The sequence below is a fragment of the Hippoglossus stenolepis genome, chromosome 24 (assembly GCF_022539355.2).
Source record: "Hippoglossus stenolepis isolate QCI-W04-F060 chromosome 24, HSTE1.2, whole genome shotgun sequence".
Classification (NCBI taxonomy): Eukaryota; Metazoa; Chordata; class Actinopteri; order Pleuronectiformes; family Pleuronectidae; genus Hippoglossus; species Hippoglossus stenolepis.
Window position 1 is genome coordinate 2581263 of NC_061506.1, and position 20609 is coordinate 2601871.

The 20609-nt window shown below is 42.6% G+C and overlaps 2 protein-coding genes across 3 annotated transcripts; one reads left to right on the plus strand and one right to left on the minus strand.

Annotated features, from left to right (window-relative positions):
- Nucleotides 1-5301: 5301 nt before the first annotated feature.
- Nucleotides 5302-13243, minus strand: txndc16 (thioredoxin domain containing 16). Of its 2 annotated transcripts, none has more exons than XM_035149929.2 (20): nucleotides 12825-13243; nucleotides 12489-12656; nucleotides 12133-12215; nucleotides 11919-11992; nucleotides 11727-11801; nucleotides 11432-11553; nucleotides 11143-11233; nucleotides 10872-11040; nucleotides 10489-10658; nucleotides 10181-10193; nucleotides 9970-10102; nucleotides 9734-9880; nucleotides 9574-9633; nucleotides 9225-9429; nucleotides 8218-8354; nucleotides 7939-8023; nucleotides 7496-7637; nucleotides 6450-6637; nucleotides 6164-6354; nucleotides 5302-5560 (listed from the first exon to the last, which is right to left on the minus strand). In XM_035149929.2, the coding sequence occupies exons 2-20, from the start codon at nucleotides 12640-12642 to the stop codon at nucleotides 5337-5339; spliced, it is 2463 nt and encodes an 820-aa protein (XP_035005820.2). In that variant the 5' UTR covers nucleotides 12643-12656; nucleotides 12825-13243; the 3' UTR covers nucleotides 5302-5336. The 2 variants fall into 2 exon arrangements, with proteins under 2 accessions (XP_035005820.2, XP_035005819.2); XM_035149928.2 differs by having other exon boundaries at nucleotides 10181-10241.
- Nucleotides 13244-13767: 524 nt separating this feature from the next.
- Nucleotides 13768-20036, plus strand: gpr137c (G protein-coupled receptor 137c). Its single transcript, XM_035149982.2, has 8 exons — nucleotides 13768-14407; nucleotides 15098-15147; nucleotides 15243-15350; nucleotides 15452-15590; nucleotides 16010-16159; nucleotides 16681-16806; nucleotides 16898-17022; nucleotides 17120-20036. Exons 1-8 carry the CDS (start codon nucleotides 14030-14032, stop codon nucleotides 17394-17396), a joined length of 1353 nt encoding a protein of 450 aa, XP_035005873.1. The 5' UTR covers nucleotides 13768-14029; the 3' UTR covers nucleotides 17397-20036.
- Nucleotides 20037-20609: the final 573 nt, after the last annotated feature.

Below are 20609 nucleotides of genomic sequence, written 5' to 3' on the forward strand. Positions count from 1 at the left end.
TGTCTTTAGAGTTTTGGATTGATCTCTACTTCCCTCCACAGGAAGGCCAGCGATCAGGGACACAGCAGCACAAACCTTCCAACTCATCACAGAGGATCAAACCAGACAGCGGCTGCTGGCCGGACCCTGTAAACAGAGTCAGACATGAGAAGTCAGACGTCTCTGTTCCCTGAAGCAAACGTTACTGTTTCTCCATGTTTGGAGAATTTAAAAAGTTTACATTCCCACTTTAGAGACTTTATCGCAGAGTTTTACAGCAGCGGAGCTCGGCTTACCTTTCCCACATCATCAAACTTAAAAAAAAACTACTTCAAACCAAACCATCCCTTTAATGAAACAGTCATTTATAAGAGAACGATAAAAGAGGCATGAGATGAAAGGTGGAACTCAGGGCAACTCCAGTAAAAGTCAGTCGTCCATCATTCAAGGTTTTGGTCTGAAACAGATATAAATAAAGATGACAGATCCCTACAGTGAAGCTTTGTGGCGGCTGTAAGACAGAAAAACACAACACGGCATGTGTTTAGTGTCCCATGGCGTCCGCTCCCTCTGTGTGACATCATGGCCATGTGATGACAACTTCCTGTTCCCCTTTGTGGCACAACAGGCTGCAGATTGGTACGATCAGGGAGAATGCAGAAAAACACGTAGACAGACAGTCCCTGGTGAAATGCAAAAATGCAAACACACACACACACACACACACACACACATATATTGTTGGGACATGATGTTGGCTTACATGTCCTAACTTACTCTGACAAAACCCCTACTAGCGAAAATCTCAAACTGACCACAACTTCTCTTCAGATTTTGTAACAAGGGGAAACACATTTTCCATCAGGGACAGCAAGTACAAAATGATTAATATGACCTTTGCAAAGACAAAGGTCGGTTGAAAGTACATAACAAATACGCATTTTATACACAAACTTACACAACTCAGGTCTCATAATCATCTACGACATCATCAGCTGGAATTTCTGTGCATTTGTTGCTAATTTCATGGACGTCTGGCGGATTTTGAGGTCTGAACGAGGTCGTGGTGACATATTATTATTCTCATTTTGACTAACGGTAGAGAAGCAGGAAATCGAGTGGTTGTCACGGCAACACAGTGTGTCAACTGGCCAAATGTTAGCTGTGACCTCTGGAGCTGATAAATAAAACATACTGATTAAAACGATATCCTTATGCCCACAGTTACACTCTGAGGGGACATTAATGGGACAGGAAAGACAAAACCCACAAATTTATAAGTTTGTGGGTTGTCCACTAATGTTCAATTCCCTGCTCCTCCAGTCCGCCAGCTGAAGTGTCCTTGGGCAAGACGCTGAAACCCAAGTTGCCTGCTTTTCTGTCTGAACCCGTGCAACTCTGAGAGAAAACTGACCAAATCCAATCCCAAGTTAATGTCGGCTAAGTTGCACCAAGTGCGTGACCGCGTCCTGACCTGCATGGTTATCGGTTGTTTTCCAGTGTATACAAATATATTTAAGAAGCAGTGAAGCCAGAGAAACACCAAAGCAAATAGAGTCTCCTCATGGTGCTGCCGTGTTTCTGCCTCACCATCATCACATATTTGCTTTTGCATTCTTACACTCACGCATCTGTGTGTTATTATACCGCTGGGCCTCCGTGACTGTGTCCTAGCGATCAAGCTTGATACCTCGTCCACATGCCTGTGCCGACTCGCCCTTGTGTTTGTTTCCAACTCCGGTAACTCTGCTGTACAGAAGAAGCCAACCATTGTGGTTAGTGTTATGTAACCTTAACTATTTTAAATGAATAAACATTGCTGATGCAAAATTGGATTGACTCAGTATAATGAACGGCAATCTAAGCATTGTTTGCTACACAGATTCCCACGTCAGTCTGCAGCAAATACAATTACTTTAAGTTACTTTGTGTGAGTGTCCCTGGATCTACCGGCACACACACATCAGACCACAATGTGGTATTTTCATTTCAGAGTGTGAATCCAGGGTTTGGGGCTAGTTCAAGCGGAAATGACACAGCAGATGTTCGAGCTTGTACGACTCTGAACTGTATCTGTGAAAAGATGAAAAACGAATCTTGAAGAATCTGAAATAAAATTCACGTGTTGAGCTCAGTGTGAAAAAGAATTACGACGGTTGACGGCCTCCACCATCCAGAGCAGTTTCAGTTTCTCCAGGTGTTTCTGACAAACTGCATTCACAATAAATGAGATCACCGTGACCTTTGACCTTTGACCACTGAAATATATATCAAAAAAAATTCCCAACTGGTCAAAAATTTAAGTAATTCCCTGAAGGCAGATTTGAGATATGATGCTCAAGAGGCCAAAAATCTTTTTTATGGTCACTGTGACGTTGACCTTTGACCGCCAGAATCTTATCAGTTAATCCGTGAACATTTGAGCCAAATCTGAAATGATTCTCTTGAGGCTTTCTTAAGACATGTTCACAAGATAGAAAAATGGTTTTATTAGGTCACAGTGACCTTGAACTTTGACCTCCAAGTCTGTCCCAGGTGTCCTGATGTAGCACGTTCACAAGAACATGAGGTCACTGTGACCTTTGACCTCTACCACCCAATCCGTTTATCCTTCAGTCCAAGGAAAAGTTTGTATAGAATTTGGGGAAATTCCCTGGTTATTTCTTCTTCTAAAGAATTGGACAAGCAGATGGACGGACAACCCCAAAACTTGACGCCTCCGGCCACTGGCTGAGGCATAGGGATAAAATATGGTGGTCCAGTTCTAACGCTGCCCATTCTCTCTTCTGTCTCGTCTGAAGCTGGTAAAAGCCTCAGTGTTGCCTCAGGGTGAGATCTTTTAATGATGAGGTCAGAAGCCGACTGTGAAGCCAGACACTGAACCAGGAAACGGAACCACGGACATTAAGAGACAAAAGCAGCAGAGAAAGGACCAAAAAGCCTTGTTAATCAAATCATCTGCAGCTGCACACAGCAGCTCATTTCCTCAGTTATCGGGTAGACCTGTGCTAAAATACCTCTCTGACCAGATCCTAACACGCCATTATCTCATGTGTTTGTTTCTATTCTCGGCTCCCCCGGCAGGAACCAGTTTGCCAGAAATAGCTGCCAACGAGCAGGAGAGCAAACTGTTAAAAAGCAGCGGTAAACAGACCTTTCACTGTTAATCATGTGCTTCCACTCCGCTCACTGCAGTTTTGACGAGATGATCGAGTTGAACACCACACTGTAAACTGAACACTGACTTCATGAAGGAGAAATCCACACTCGGACAGGAACCGTTAACAACTTCAGGACTAACAGGTTCTTTTGTTTTTTTGATAATTAGGATCGAATATTTAGTAAAATAAATGCAACAATCCCACTTAAATCCCTCTTTAAATTATTTGAATGATATTTTTTCTAATGCTCAGGGCTCAGACTGGGGCCTTCTGTTCTTTCAGAGGATAAATGAACTAAGTGCAGGAAGTTGAGACAGGACATTTGACGCATTTGAAAGTGTCGAGTACGCCACCTGACGTTGATAATGGTCGTGAAACCATAATGATATTACCGTGGCAACTGATTAATTCAGTTTATGCATTCAAACAGAATACACTACTTTACTTATGCAAATACAATTAACACATAATTGATGTCAGACGCCAGGAAAAAACGTGAAAAATGGCACAATATTCAAATTCCTGGTGCTGCGTTCTGGTATTTAAAGGCTCCTCCGAGCCGCTAGGTGGCAGCGTTGTAGAACAAGCACAAGTTGAGACTGGAGAGAGTGAGAAATGCAAGATGGCGACTGATGGCAGCATGCTACTGTAAATAAGTTGTGTTTGAAAGTGAACAGCGTGTTAACAACTTCAGCTGCGTCTTATTCTTGAGGCTGCGTTATACTTTAGCTGCTGTGCTGACGCAGACACACAAAAAACAACACAACAGCCACAGTAGAGGACACAACTGAGTATCCTCCATGAAATCAACAAGTGACGTACATGTGGACAAACAGATTAGAGACTAACTCACCTTATCTGAAGTTCAAGTCCGTCCTCTAACACCACAGCGTCCATGTTGACATCTGTCCTCTTCATGGCAGCTGAACGCAACACTTGAAAAAACTAGCTAGCTAGCTAACTGTTGTGCTCTCGTGCTAACTACCATTTCTGCTTCTCCTCAGTTTGTCCTTTCTGTTTCAGAGTGTTACAACAGCGACATATATATGTATATATATATATCTATCTATATATATATATATATCATTTTAATTAACCTCACCTAGCGTCAATAGGAACGTGACCTTGTGTTCAACAAACGTTTACCCAACCACAACGAGGTCACTTCCTGGCTCAGCAGGAAATAGAATTTTATTCTAAGAAGTTCTTCTCCTGAAAGAGGATGAGATGCAGCCTATTCTATCTCCTTCTGACATTTAATTAGACTTTGTATTTCATTTATTTTTAATTCATTTTCAGCTGTAAAAACTGTTTGTTGTAAAAAATAAATGCTCAAATTATTTTTACAGTGTATATGCACATATAGTCCTAAATTGTTTATAGATTAGAGACGATTTTTTATAAAGCCCAAGGATTTAAGAGATTTTAAGTCTAAAAATAAATAAAAGATTGTACTCAAGATTTGCTAAAAATACCCAGTGACCTGACAGCAATCTTTGCAATTTACACAGTGATTATTACAGAGAAAGCAGATGTGGTAATAACTTTGTAACAGTAAAAGAGATGACTTGTGCTGATCAGCATTTTCAGGAACTTGATTATCAAGGATAATTAGGAATTTAGTAGACAAGACTGACCGACAGCGTGACACTCACTTCCTGCAAGTTGGAGCTTAAAAAAAAGAAAAATTACAGTCAGCCAATCACATAAAAGCAGAAGATTCACAGTGAATCAGACACAAAACCACAAGCGACTGTGGTCAAACTGCAGGAAATGAAACTGAACAGTTCTGGTAACGCCCCTGAGAAAATAACACCATGTCACGATTCTGCCTCCGTCATGAACCTTTGAAAAACTTTTTGACTTTTGATCTAGTTCTCTTACATTCTTGACTTTTGGATTTGGATATTCTATGGATTTTGTTTGCTAACCTTTAAATTCATCCATTGTTTGCTTTGGATCCTGATGTACAGTAGCAAACTCTAAAACTTTAGATGTGTTGAGTGACATTTCTATACATAGGACACTAAAATGTATAAATATAAAAAAATATTTGTACAATTTCACAGTCATGTCATTCATTAATGTGTTTTTTGCTAAATCTTTTCTAATCCGACAATAAAATTCCAAGAAATGACATTCAATAATCTGACGATAAAAGTCAAAATTTAATAATCATTTAATATAAAAGACTTGTTACAATTCAGAGTGAGTGTTCGTCGTAGCATCAGGAGCAGGAGAGCTGGAGGAATCGGTCCCCTCTTCTGACGATGAATCATCTTCCATATTCTCCTCTTCCTCGTCCTCTTCCTCCTCTTCAGGCGCCTGCTGCCGGGCGGAGCCAGGTTCCTGCGTGTCCATGATTTTTAGAAACTCGTAGAACTTGACAGCAGGAGGCCAACTGTCTTCACCCAGCATCCCTGCAGAGACACACCAAGATAAGAGCCTGTCCACTTCCTGGCGACTGAGACGACTTGGCTTCACTTTCAGGGAGCCGTCATGTCGTCCATTTTTATAAACATATGGTGGGAAGGTAACGGCTGCAGACAGTAGCATCACTGCTGCAGCAGAGGACCACCTCCTCCGTACCGGGTGTAAACGTGAGAGGTTAATTGGATTACTCATTGTCGATGTATTAACAGCTGGAAAACACATTCAGATGCATTTTTAACAGCATGTGCTAAAATGGCCTCATTGCAAAGCTACAAGCTGTGAAGCAAATGACTGACTTTATGGAGCAATTACAGAGTCAATCAAATCAATCAGGGGGGAAAAAACCGTAGAAACCTCAGAGAGAGCAACATGTGAGGGATTCTTCTCCCAGGACGCACAGAAGTGCAACAGATGCTGCAATATGGGAGTGGACATGTTGTTTAACAAGCTGTAGGGAACTCTTTTCCCAGCTTTTACCATTATATTATTTCTACTATGGGTGGAAACTATTTTATATTCATTTCAGGAACTCTAATTTAATTTACATTTAAGGATTTCTATACTATTCTATTACATTATATCCCTCTTACCTGCAGGAGACTCTGTCTTATCCTCGATCCTCTGGAGCCACTGCAGCACAGACAGGGCCACTATTGGGGTGTTGGGGGGGTACTGATAGATCTCACCTCCAGTGGGTAAATGGGTGAGGACCAGAGCAGGCAGGGGGGGCATAGAGCCCAGGTAGGACCCCAGGACCGACATGCCAGCTGGAGTTCGGCCACTGGGACACACAACGACAAAATATAGATATATAGGAAAATACCAGTGTCATTTCATAAGCTCTACATTTGTTGATGATTTGACCATCACACTTACAGGTGGATCCAGCAGGCGAGATATCGATCCATCCTCCCGTCTCCCAGCTCCACCACTCTTCCCATCTCCTCCACCAGCGCCTGGTTCTGCCTCCGCCCGATCTCGTCCTCTTCCTCTCCCACGAAAAGGAGCAGGAGGGCTTTGCCCAGAGAGAAGAAGGACGGCAGATTTTCCACCGTCAGTTCAGGCTGGAGACAAAAGAGATGTGATAAGAAGGAGGAGAAAGAAATATATTTATATAGGTGGATAGAAAACAGGTGCTTTTACAAAATCAACACAAACCACAGATGAGATTTACACAGCAGTGTTTTTTGCTGTACGGCATTAAACTTGCTTTTTAATATCAGCAGAGAATTAAAATATTAGAGAGGAACAGGCCTGATTAATTATTTTTGTATTATTATATTCTATTAGTAATTATTAATGGACTACACAAAAATATTTTATTATTACATTACATTATATACATTATTATAAATATTAAGAATTTGTGTCTCTTCTACATGTAAATAAATTCTTCTTTTACGTAGTTGAGGCTCTGCTGCGCTCCAGGACAAATTAAACGAGGACAACAGCACCACCAAAAGGCAGAACGTGTCATTGTTTGGACTTCTGCTCTTACTGTATTTAGTTGTTGAGCAACATCTAGATTTTCAGATTTGTCGTTTTCACCTCATTTCATCTTGGTTTACATGAACCGAAGGAAACTGGGACACGATGCGTTTCTCTGACCTTGCAGAGAAACCCCGTTCACACTGAATCCACATATGGAGCTTGTTATCCGTGACACCCTGAACAATTCGGTCCTGGCTTTCACAAACTTCCAAGAAACACACACTATGTTTGTTTAGGGCCTTTTCATGGGATATAAATGAAGACTGGCTCAGAGCTTAGAGACCTTGGGATGTAGAATTTTGCTTCTATCACTTAAGTTATTACTTCTAATCAGGTAATTGTAGGAAAACGGTCACTTTCTTTTTAGTATTTCCCGTAGAAAAAAAAAAAGTGTACAACACAGAGAGAAATATAAACACAGTGTGATTTACCATTGGATGGAGCAGAGCAGTGTGGATGTGGGAGAGCAGCTCCTTGGCAGAGGACGACACAGGCAGCGTGGAGGGACGAGTGGGTGTCCTCCAGGAGGGGAACGCCAACACTGCAGGAAGGTCCACGCTGTGGTCTGCGGCCCTGAGCAGCAAACACAACACACACACACACACACACACCGTCATATACACACACACGATTAAATCAAAGAATTATTTAACACAATCAAATTTCAATACACAACACATGACTATTCACGTATACATGTCACGTGTTTAACCAGGACACATTTGGTTGTTCGTTGCAGAATTGTCGTATATTGCTGAATAACAGGTCTGAGTGATCGTATCTCAGGACGCTTTTTAGATGCATTTACAAATTTGCCTGATCTTATGATCGAAATCACTCCCGATCGATGTTAAAGGGGAATCAGAGCCGTTACCATTTCTCTGCCAGTCCATCTGTCAGCAGTCCAGTTAGCACCTCTCCTCTCAGTGACTCTGCTGCTTCAGTAAACACTGGTGCACCTGGTGAGAGAGAGAAGCATCACACCATCACATCCCTTCTTAAACCATATTCAATCTTGTTTAAGTCAAATGTTTTATTGAATTCGATTTGTTCCATCCTCTAGAAAAGTGCCATACAAATAAAGATTATTGTTATTACTTTTTTATGTATTATTAGCCAGTGAGGTGGTCAACACATACTCACAGCCTCCTACCTGCATGTGTTGGTGACTGAAACAGTCCCAGTACTCTGTCGGGCTTGTACCCCGCTAACTCCGGGTGAGGCACTCCCTGTAGAAATGATGCCACTTCCTCCTCTGTGGTCAGTAGTGTGGGCGAGGCTGAGCAGCTCCTGGTTAAACCGCAAAGTTTACACAAACATTTAATTTTTTTTTTTAGATTTATAAAGAACTATTTGTTAAGAGGAAAAACCATATTTAAATCCTTGGGTGATTAAGGGACAAATCAAATTACAGCAGATGAGTTTACCCATTGACTCTGAATCCCGCAGACTTGAGATATATTCCCAAGATGTTCCCTGAGAAGCTTTTTGTTTTTTGTCCTGCTGTTGGTTTCAATAAAGCCAAGAACATGTTGAGTTCTGTAAGAGCAGCAGCCGTTTTTCCTCCGAACTCATTAAACTAATTTATGTTTTGAATATGTTGACGTGTTTCCTGTGTTCCCTGTTTTTTCTGAGGTACAGAAGATAAATTGTGACGAGAAACAACATAATGATTCTGATATAATCACGTCTTTTCTACTTTGTTCAGTCGTTTTCAGTATCGGTTATTTTTCTTAGGAACTGTTTAACTTGGTGCAGCTCTAATAGCGGCCAAGACAAACATCCCTGCAGGGGAGGGCAGGATGTTTCCTCTTTATCATATGTGGAGATTTAAGGTTCAACAGAATGTTTAAGACGTCTTTAAAGCTGTGGACTTTGATTTGTGATGTTCTCCACTGTGTAATTGCTTGGATAAGCAGTGACTGTGCTCCCTAAAACAATAATAAACATAATTAAACGCATACAACAGGAATGCAATGTTGCTTTAGTAAAGTTGTGTTTCTCTCAAGAGACACATTAGAAAAACAGAAAAGTCCAAATCTGAGCAGCAAAGGCGAAATGATCCAGATTTGCTTTATTTGATCAAAATAATAATGTAATTTCATATCATTTAACTCCAGTTGAGACTCATCTTTTTCTTATGACTGTTAGAAAACTCACAGCACGATGAAGCGATGCAGCGCCTCGCTACCCAGCATGCCGCTGTAGTGCCGCGCCGACACCTGGGGGTGAAAGACCCAGACGCTGGGGAAGGCTGTGATTGGCTTGAACGGGGCCGGGAGAGATGAGCCTGACTGAGCAGCACAGAGGTCGGTCCACTCTCCACAGTCGACTGAGCTCATCTGCACATTGTCGACCTCAGAGTCTGGAAAAATGATATTGATCAGTCAAACATCTGCATAAGATCACTTAATGAGATACTGACATCATTTTAAAAAAAGACCAGAGGTTATAAATCCACAATTAAATTTAGAGATAGTTCATATCTGGACTTTGCAGCTGGACTCACCTTCAAGTCTTTCTGCAACTTCAATGAGAGAGTTGAGCACAGCCATTGAAACAGCATCCCCTGGTGGTGAGAAACAGCATCTACAATCAGTTCCATCCACATTTATTAGTTGTTCATAATCATTTGCCCACCTTCCCTGACAGGCCAGACTGGGTCTTACATTTGAGGTAGAACAGCACCACGGTGAGGCTGTTTTGTGCTACTGCAGTGTGGAAGTTGTCAGAGGTTAGTTGGGTGATTGAGTCAATGTCCAGAAAGCTGCCTCTGGTTTTGTAGACGGACGCAGCGATTTCATCGTCCAGCTTGGCTGAAGGCCGACACAGAAACACACACATTTACATTATAGTTCCTTATTCTTCACTGTTATTCACTTTATTTTACTATTAGACACTTTACCAAGATCTGAGTCCTCCTCCTCATCCTCGCCCTCCTCTTCATCCTCCTCCTCTTCTGCCTCTTTCTCTTGAAGTGTAAAGAGCTCCATCACCTCATCGAGGTTGTGTAAGTGCAGATACTTCACCTCTAAACTCTTGGTGCACACACACACACAATCAGCACACATTAGTAAAAGTAATGAGTGATTTAGTTTGTTTATATGGTTTCTCACCTTCTCGGGCAGCCTGTAAGCAGCATTATATTCATCAGGGGTTTTCACTGAAGGACTCTGGCTGACACACACACACACACACACACACACACACACACACACACACACACACACACACACACACACACACACACACACACACACACACACACACACACACACACACACACACACACACACACACACACACACGGTTAATTCAGACTGTTTTGTCAGAGAAATAAAGCAACAAACCTGAGGTAATTCTTAAGTATTAAGAAGTAAGAGAACGCAAGAGTAATCCTCAAAAGATGTCTTGCACCACACACCTGTGTACGAGCAGCACCAGGGCAATGCCCCGCAGCCTCCAGGCCAGAGTGGTGGCTGTGTCCAGGTCCAGGTGTGCGGTTTCGGGACGGGAGAAGAGGAAGACCTGGGGGGTCTGCTGGTAGGGGAACTGAGGGGGCGGGACCATGGAGGGGTCTTTGTATACTTCAGACTGGCGGTTGAGAAACACAAATGTTAATAAATGTTATTATTTTTATGAACATATAAATAGTTCAAATTCACATTCTCTTGATTTGTGCTGAAATGGAACAATGATCAATTTGAACACTATTTTTAAAAGATGAATGAAAAATCGTGAAAACCACTAAATGTTTCCATAAGTATTGAGATCTCCCCAGTCATTCAACACTGTCGTCCTACTTACCACCAGTGGAGCCTCCATGAGCTGCAGGAAAGAGTGGAGGCTGAGGACGGACAGAGGTTTCCTCATGCGGGTCAATGGGCAGCGCTCAGAGGTCATAGGGGTCATGAAGCCACTGTGAACTCTACAGTGGAGGAACCACACCTGAGACGAGTGAGACGATTCATTAACACTGAAGGAGGGAGAGAGAGGGAGAGACACAGTCAATTCAAACTTTTTGTGTGACACGTGAAATGTTTCGGAGAAAAGAAGAGTAAAGGAAAAAGACTTGTACCCTAAATGTTTGAGGACTGGTCCTCCTGTTATGAGGATGAACTGGTATATGGATCCGTACACATACGCCGTCTCCATCATTGATCTGTGCTCTGACGTGACGTAATCAGCAAAGACAATGCAATTAAAGTGATGAGTCATTCAAGTCAATCAGTCAAACACAAGCTGCAGCCTGACACAGAACAATCAGTGAATCAGCTGTTAAATACGTCAGTGGGATCATCTCCATGATGCCAATATACAACCACTCTCACTCGACATTCGATCCACCCTCTCCTCCCCGTTCACACCTTGTGTTCCCAGACTGCGCACGTAGCCCAGCACAATATTCTTCTGCCCCCGGACGGCTTTCTCCATGGCCAAGAGGTCTGCGTCTGTGTGCACGTACCTGACCTCTTCACGCAGGATGGCGCTGCGAGAGGAAGAAACACAAACGCTGATTTGATTAAAACAGAACCATGCTTCATCATTTTCCACGACTTTAAATTCATCATTTATCCTTCACAACACAATATTGTCATTTATCATTTCAGGAAAGTAGCTTCTATGTTGGAAGATACAAAAAATAGAGTGATATTTACTTACAACAGGACTTCAGAGACGATGGAGTTGACGTCGAACACAGTGTCCAAATCCAAACCCAGGAACTCCTTACCCCCCCTGACACAGAAACATAGTCACAGACAGTGATAGAAGAAATAATTTACTACTAGTAAGTAGTAAATTATTTCTTGAATGTTGTGACCCACCACTGTACTTCCTGCTTACACAACCTACCTGAACAGAAAAGCTGAATGCAGGAGCCTCTCGTCTGTGCAGTACGTTTGAACCGGCTCTTTATTGCAGTTAACCTGAACAGAAAGAAAGCAAAGTGAAGGATCTGCAACAGTCTCTTACCAGCTTCTGTGTCTGAATATAGAAGCACTGAAAACTTGTATAGATGTTTGACAGATGCAGCACATAGCACTGATACTGCAGTAGGAGTAGTTACCTTGCCGACCAGTACGCCATAGTCGTGCAGAACTTCAGCAGACATCTCCAGCTCCACCAAGAAGAGAGAGATGGTCGGAGACACTGGAGATAGAGGGAGCAGAAACTAACGCTGTAGATCGAAGCTTTAAATACCAAATAGAAGACAGAGTTCACGGCTCGTATTTCTTTTTGTTGTTATAAATTGAAGAAGATATAGATTGGAAAGGGACCAGTAACAGTTATGTGATGTTGTCCCAAGCTGACTTGGCTGTTGACATAGTTGCTGACATGTGTGAGAAGTAGTTGGTCCAACAGGAACATCACTGACTCCACAAAGAACAAGTTCCATGTGAAGAACAGCGTCGAGCTTCTCACCTTTCTGCTCAAAGTAGATAAACATCATCTTCCCAGAGTGCAGTTTCTCATAGAAGTCCAGGGCGGTGTACTCAACCAGCTCGGAGGTGTTGGCCCTTTCTGTACATCCTCCTGACTTCATCCACAGCAGGAGAGCAGCCATGCACATCCACATGGTGCAGAAGATCTCTGGAGGGGGAGATGTTCCAAAGTGAGAAAGAAAACACAGATTATTCATGTGATACTTTCTGGATGTTGCCTGTTTATCCTCATCATCATCCCATAGCTGCTTCGTATATTCAGTCTTTTAAATGGACACAAAAGGTAGCAAAGCAAAGGATGCCAGCTGACTGTTACCTGAGGAAGCCGGAAGTAGGGTTAAAGTTCAACTTTCGTTTTTCTGAGTTGCAAACCCCCACTTGCACTTGTATATGAAGACATTGTAAACTGCAACTTTGAGCAATGTTTGTCCCGATGGTGTTAAAGTCCAGATTAAAGTCCAGAAAGGGCTTTAGTTATCAGTGGTGCTGATGCTAACTTGTTAGCTTGGCTTGCTAGCTGATGTTTGTTTATGTTAGCCTGTGGTTATCGGAGCTAGCTCGCGTTAAAACGTGTAAAAATGGAGGATGCATGTCGATGGGAGTTGTAGGCACATGGACAGATAGTCGGAAAGGTTGTTTTTCGCCAAACTGCGCAGCGACAACTGAGAAATGTCTCAAACTTTACGAGAAACGGCGAAAGAGCAGCAGAGTTAGAATAGGGTTTCCTGTTATTGTTTCAAAATAAAATATTTGATCGGAAAATTTATCGTGCAGTGTTGAGGAGTTCATGCGCAAAACACGGGAGTCATTTTAAATTTAAACTATGAGGGGTAGTTGTGTTCGATTTGTGAGCCTCTATAGGCTGTTTCTCTGTGAATACCAACATTACATCCTTTTATTTTGAAGGTATTCACTTCCTCAGCTTGCCGAGGTGTTTTGACGCTTCTGTGAGGAACGCCCACAATGACATTGACCAATTAGCCTGCGAGGGCGGGACGCTTCCACAGCTGACATCACCGTGAGCCAATGGGGCGAGGGTGCTGCGGAGGTTGGGCTGTAGAGTCGACCAATAGGGTGGCGCGCTAGCAGAGTGGGAGTGTGCGGAACTTCTTGCTCGGAAACTAGCTAGAATCAGTGGCTCTGGAATCAGCTGTTGCGCATGAGAATGAATGGAGCCTTGAGCCAAAATGGCGATCATAGATGGGCCAGTTTCTCTCTTTGAATTTGGAGCAAGGGGCGGGTATAAAAGTGCATCACAGCTGATCTGGAGGTTTTGCCCCCTCAAGTTGTTTTTGCAGAGAACAACACAGAGACCTCTCTCCCTCTGTCTCCTTCTCTCTCTCTCCTGTTGTTGTTTTTAATTTATTGGATTCAAACCCACAGCGCAGTTTTATTATGCCACTTGTTTTTAGAATGAGCATCTTGCCATTTCCACTCGTCTTGTTTTTTTGTCATCCACGATGATCTAAGCCCAGGTCTGACCCAGTTTTAGCGTCTGAGGCTGCCCATGTGTTAGTGGAGATGTTTCCCGCAGGAGAGGAGCTCCCCTCCGGGTTGTTTACCTCCCTGGAGGGGTCCCCTGGAGGAGCTGCAGCCTCCCCAACACTGGAGCTCAGCCTCACCACTGTCTACACTGTCCTCTACTCCGTCCTGTTCCTCTTCGTCTACCTGCAGCTCTGGCTCATTCTGCACTACGGACACAAGCGCTTCAGTTTCCAGAGCGTGTTTCTGTTCCTGTGCCTGCTGTGGGCAGCGCTCAGGACCACCCTCTTCTCCTTCTACTTCAAAAATGTGCTGCAGGCCAACCAGCTGCAGCCCCTGGCCTACTGGCTGCTGTACTGCTGCCCTGTCTGCCTGCAGTTCTTCACTCTCTGCCTGCTCAACCTCTACTTCACACAGGTAAGACTGTGCACTGTCTGTGTGACCTGATTCTGCAAAAGTGCTGACACTGCAACGGTGCACTCGTGGTTTTCCTTTGATTTCACATGTCACAACTCACTGTTTCACTTCTGCACAAGCAAATGTGCTTTCAATTGTGGGGGTTAGATTGTGGAACGACTTTAGAATGTGTCCCTCCATATTTGTTTTCAAAGAAATGGTGTGTGAAGCAATATCTTTGTCTAAAGGGGAAACATGAGCATAGAGGTTGTGAACCACTCTCTTAAAGTGTCTCTGTATGAGACAGAATGACACTGCACTGTGTTTTCAGGAGTTCAGGGGGAACTTGAAGCGTCATTACTCACAGGCGACCATCTGACACTCACATGCATGTGTGGAAATACTTTGTTTGTGATGAGTCCTCACCCTAAACCTTATGACTATGAATAACACCTTGAATGAGACTGATAATTTAAAGGTAATATTCTTTTAAACTATTTATTTACCTGTGTGTTTGTGCAGCTTAGTTTAGTTAATATTTAATTAAACATCTTTCAAAAGTAAAAGGTCATGTCAGGAAGTGAGTGAACTAGATCAGTGGAGGTCAGTGTCCCACATAACATGTTGGCAACAGAGCAGCAGCCAGTTGATATTTCCCCTGAAGACAAATTATATATGTCTATAATAATATTAGTTCTTGTCTGCGTTCAGGTGATGTTTAAGGCCAAAGCCAAGTATTCCCCAGAGCTCACCAAATACAAGTGAGTCCTGTCTCTGTTTTGACCTTATGGTTTTTTCTGTGTTGTCAAAGCCAGAAAGTCTGAATAAAACCTTCTCCTCTAACTGTATTTTCCAGGGTTCCTCTACGGTTGTTCTTCCTGTGTCTCAGTATATTTTTCCTGGTGGTGAATCTAACTTGTGCATTGTTAGTGCAAGGAGCTCTGGAGCGTTCAGAATCACCGAGGTAAACAAAACAAAAAACTGTGATCAATACATATCAGTGTATTTGTGAATATAATGAGTTTGTGTGATTATTATAGCGAGTTGATATCCTCCTCTTTGCAGTGATGGGGGCATCCGACATGCAGTGTTGGCCCGAGTTCTGATCAGCGACAGCCTGTTCGTCTTGTGTGCCGTCTCTCTGGCCGTCTGCATCTTCAAGATTGCCAAGATGTCCTCTGCTAACGTTTACCTTGAATCTAAGGTAAAACCGGGAATTCATCAGATAATGGTACTGTAGCTTTGTGCTGAGAAATGAAACCTCAGAAAATCCTATTTATTTAAGTGGCCCTAATCTGTCGTAGCTCTGGACTCTGTCTTGTAGAAAATTAGAAAATTAATCTTAGCATGTATGAAATTTCAAGTTAAAAGCACAGAAAGCCCTCATGTTTGCATGAACTGTGGGTTCCCAGTAGAATACAATGAATGTGACTCATGACTCAGGCAAGCAGAGACGCTTACATTTACCTCACATCAAATTCAATTTCTGGCCTGAAGTTTCTCATTTCAGTCACAGAGAGGCCTCAGTCATATTGGTGGATCACATCTGTGGCCCATATCTGACATTCAGTTCTGATTCATGAGCCTAAACGCCTGCAATAAGCCCAGTGCCTCTTCCTGCAGGGTACGTCAGTGTGTCAGGCGACCGCTGTCGGAGCCGTGGTGATTCTCCTCTTCACGTCCAGGGCCTGTTACAACCTGGTGGTGGTGGTTTTGTCACCACAGGACCGACCCAGTCCCTTTAACTGCGGCTGGTACAGTGGTTCTGATCAGGTAATGGATCAAGTGTGTGTGTGTGTGTGTGTGTGTGTGTGTGTTGAGGAGATTTGGGAAAGCAATGCTTGATGGGTAAAGGGCTTCATTTGGCTATAAATAACTGTGTGTGTGTGTGTGTGTGTGTGTGTGTGTGTGTGTGTGTGTGTGTGTGTGTGTGTGTGTGTGTGTGTGTGTGTGTGTGTGTGTGTGTGTGTGTGTGTGTGTGTGTGTGTGTGTGTGTGTGTGTGTGTTCTGACCTACATCAGGGCTCAGGCCTTGAGATGGACAGCCCATTAGAAAGGGTTCCATCATTGTGTGTGTGTGTAATCTGACATTAGAAATGATTCCTTTAATCTGTCTGTATCACAGCTGTCAGTTCAGCATCTCAACATTATTCTCAGATGGAGAACGCAGCCTGATCACCTGTGTTTTCAATGATATATAACACAAAAAGGAAAAGCTTCACATGAAGACTGGAGGCAGGGGGAAGCCTGGTTTTAAACTGTGTGTGTGTGTGTGTGTGTGTGTGTGTGTTTCAGGCTGACATGCAGGAGATCAGCGGTGAAGCCTACATCGTGTTTGGGATCATTTCCTTCTTCTGGGAGCTGCTACCCACCAGCTTAGTTGTGGTTTTCTTCCGAGTCCAGCGACCCAACCAAAACCTGGTAAGAGAATCCGTTAAAAACCCAAAACGAGCTGTGAACTTTCTCATTGTGTTCGCCTTGAAGATGCTTGAACATCCATCGTATCCCTCAGACTGCCGGAGGGATGATCAACAGCCACAGTTTCAGCTCCAGAACGTATTTCTTTGACAACCCTCGACGGTACGACAGTGACGACGACCTGTCCAGAAGCATCAACAGTCGGGCTGATCGAGCCAGGTGGGCACAACAAGCACAAGCACAGTCGAGTATCGGTTTTTCAAGGAAACTTGAAAAGTCAATACGGTCACTGATTAATTCTTCGTTTTCCTCTCAGCCTCCTCTCCAGCACGCCCCAGCTGGGTGCGTCCAGTTGGTACGGATCCATCCAATGTAACGGGGCTCCGACGGCGGGCGCTGCGTCAGCCCATCAGCCGCCACCCTCCACCGCCCCTGTGCTCTTTGCCTACGGGAACGTCCAGAGTCACCACCACAACTACTACTCCACCCCACAGAACAACAACTACCACCACCATCATCACAGTAACTACTATTCCACGCCACAAAATTATTACTGCGGGTCGCAAACATATTTCTGCACCCCACAGAATTAAGCGTACAAAGGGCCGACATCTAAGTGTCGGTCCTTTGTACGAGTGTCTACATTTGCGTCACCATTTTGCCTCCCCGACTTCATCGAAGCAGGTGCCCTTGAGTGGTACTATATGAAAGATGGCTGAGGACCAAGTCCAGAGCACAAGAACTGGTTGTTTTCAAGAAACGTGGTGAAATCAACAACAGGGAAGTTGTTGTGCCACGACGAACTTCTTTTTGAAGACTTCACCATCGTTTAAGGGAAGAAAACGGACCAGAATGAAAGCCAGCGCAGTCCATGGACCAGAGTTGTTGCTAATGCACCTAAAACTGCAAAGACCAAACTTTTCCTGTTAAATGTTTGTCATGCAGGTTGTCATTTTTGAAAGTGGAATCATCAGGGACCTAATAATCGCTCTCATGGTCCTATTTCACGTTCCTTTTAAATTGTATTCAGTTGCACTTCTATGGGTGGTACAAGTGGGCGTATTGAGTTCTAGAAGCTAATGCTGGAGATGCAATGGTCTCAAGACGTAATTTTCACGAGCGTTTGGCCAACTGAGTGGTCAAAAGTAGGTTGTGTTACTGTTTTCAGTGGGAACTCATATGATGCGGCCATATGTAGCATTAAAATGGTCATATCGGCTGGACAACAACAGTAAAGGATGCTCACCTAGTCATGATCCTCAATCCTGATGATATGACAATGATATGCATCTATAGATTTCATGGTGTTTCTCACTTTTAGGTCTGAATACATTACAGAAAGTAGCTTTTGCCATTTTGCCATTGGTTGCTGTTTCATTGAGGGTTAGCCAGCTTCTATCAGATGCTAGATTTTCTAATATAGGGAGAGTTTCTACTCTAACTAGTTCTACTATTACATAGATGGTAATGCTAACAGTTATCTTCTACTCATATAGAGACCAATCCATCACACACGTGCTAATATTATCTTTTAAGTTGCCGATTTTTTGTGTTTACAAACCGTGATCGTTAATTTTGCTGCCACATAAATAGAAAGTTCTACAAGACTTGTATAGTTTCACGTGTAAAATAAGCATTTTTTGCAGTATTCGTAACTGATATTAAAATACTGGTCAGTTTATGTCAGTGGTAAATAAACAATAGAATATGTCGCTGCCATGTGGGAGTTACCGTCGCTCTCAATAGCACAACCCTGGTCCAACATGCCGGCGCTGTCCAGGGTTCTTAACCCACAATCACACGATGGAAACTATACGAAAAGAGAAGTCACGGTACAACTACACATTAGAGGTGATAAATGACAGAAGAATGACCAATATATTAAGGATTAAAGTTGCAATATGTGACACTCAACACTGGACAATATATCTGACCAAAAACTGGATGGAATCAGCTCCTGTTTGTGAGCGGTTCGAAAATTTGCACTTAGAAATTCACCTTCAGAGAAAAAAAGGCTTTGGGGATTGAATGTAGGATTTCATCTTGTTGTGTGTGTTTCCTTCAACCTGTTACTGCTCATCCTTTGAGAAAGGATCAATGTGCCATCGCCTTTTCATATCTAAGACTTTCATTCCTGAAGGAAAATATTTTTGCACAAGAAAAAGGTGGGATAGGGTGGGATGTTTTTAATCGATAATGTCGAATCCATTTCTAATCCAAGCAGGTTACGTGATGTTTTGAGTCGGTATGTTTGTGATGTTAGATTTTTGTTCTTGTGTAGTTTGCTTATTTTTTTTAACATGATTTTTGTATTTTACAGATTTTATAGTTTCTTCCACTTTCCCTCTCTCCTATCATTATTCATAATCTCACCTTTTCTGAATCTAATGATAGACTGTGGTCTTTTTTTTACGTTAATAGAATTGTTTTTTTTGTGAATGTCCCAGTTCTCAGACTAAAATGACTGGATTTGATTTGTCAGGACTGAGGAGGAAAATGCTGCACGAGTGTTTCTGAACGCTGTCGTACGTCTCAGACATTTGTCATCAAACTCAATCTGTAAATGACCATGTAAACTTTGACCTAGAGGTTCAGTGTGTAGGAGCTAGTGGCATCTCGTGTTAATATTTTGAGAATTAAGACAGAATATTACGACTTTGTAATACTACAAGAATAAAGTCATATTACAAAAATAAAATCATAATTTTCATAAAACTTAATTCTGAAGTAACGAAAACACTATTCTTAGTTTCAGGTGACTTTTACACAAATTAAAATATAATGGTTAAATATTTGATCCTGCCAGAGATCCGACTTAGTCCCACACACTGGTCCTTTACTGTTCACTATCTAAACGCCTGGTTCTGTTTCTCAGAACAAATTAGCGGTGGCGTCATTTGAAGAAAAGTGCTGTTTGTGTAAAGCATCGCATGTATCAACAGGTTTCACTGAGCACTTTAAAACACAGTGAAGGTCTGCGTCCAGCTGTTCTAACATCTGTTAACACCTGCAGTGCATGCTTCTGTACCAGAGTGCAAGAACTCAGTGTCATATCTTTATCTTATCATATCTTTCCAAAGTGATTTTAATTTGTGTGGAGATGTTGACGATTGTTTTATGAGTTGTTTTATCCGTGGCCATACTGAATGTAATCTAGTGTGTGACAGATCACTAACGATGTGTATGCAAGAAAAGAAGCACTACCATGTTAAATAAAGACCCACTGCACTGTTTTGAGATGGAAGAGAAGCGGTCACTGTTCATGGAGGAAGTTACTTTACTCTGACTGATGGACAGTGTGTGATCAGCGTTCACACAGAGATGAATGTCCTGATTGTTGGGTCTGACCGGTTCAGACTTTTCCAACCGACACGCAGCTGTCACCTCATGTGATTGAGATCAGCAGCTAATATGTTTACGGCTGAATTAAGGGAAGAGAGTCGCCGGTCAGCTACACAGAGAAACATGGCCGAGGTGTGTTGCTGCAGTTTCCAGGACAGAAACAAGTTCCAGGATGTGATTTGTGAAAATGTAATCCCTAATTAAAAGTACATTTATTTACCTAAATTAATATTTTTCTTTCTCTGTAAATATATATATAAATATAAATGTCACTCACTAGAGTTTATACATCCGCCAAGGCCCCACAGTCCCCTTATGAAATCACATTTAAATTCACTACATCCTCATTTTTATTTGGATCTGCACCAAACTGCAAACTCTCTTTAACACTGGTCTGATCGTTTTCTTCAGGATCCCTGAATTTTCTTTGAGAAATCAATGAAGACATTGAAACACAGCTGGAG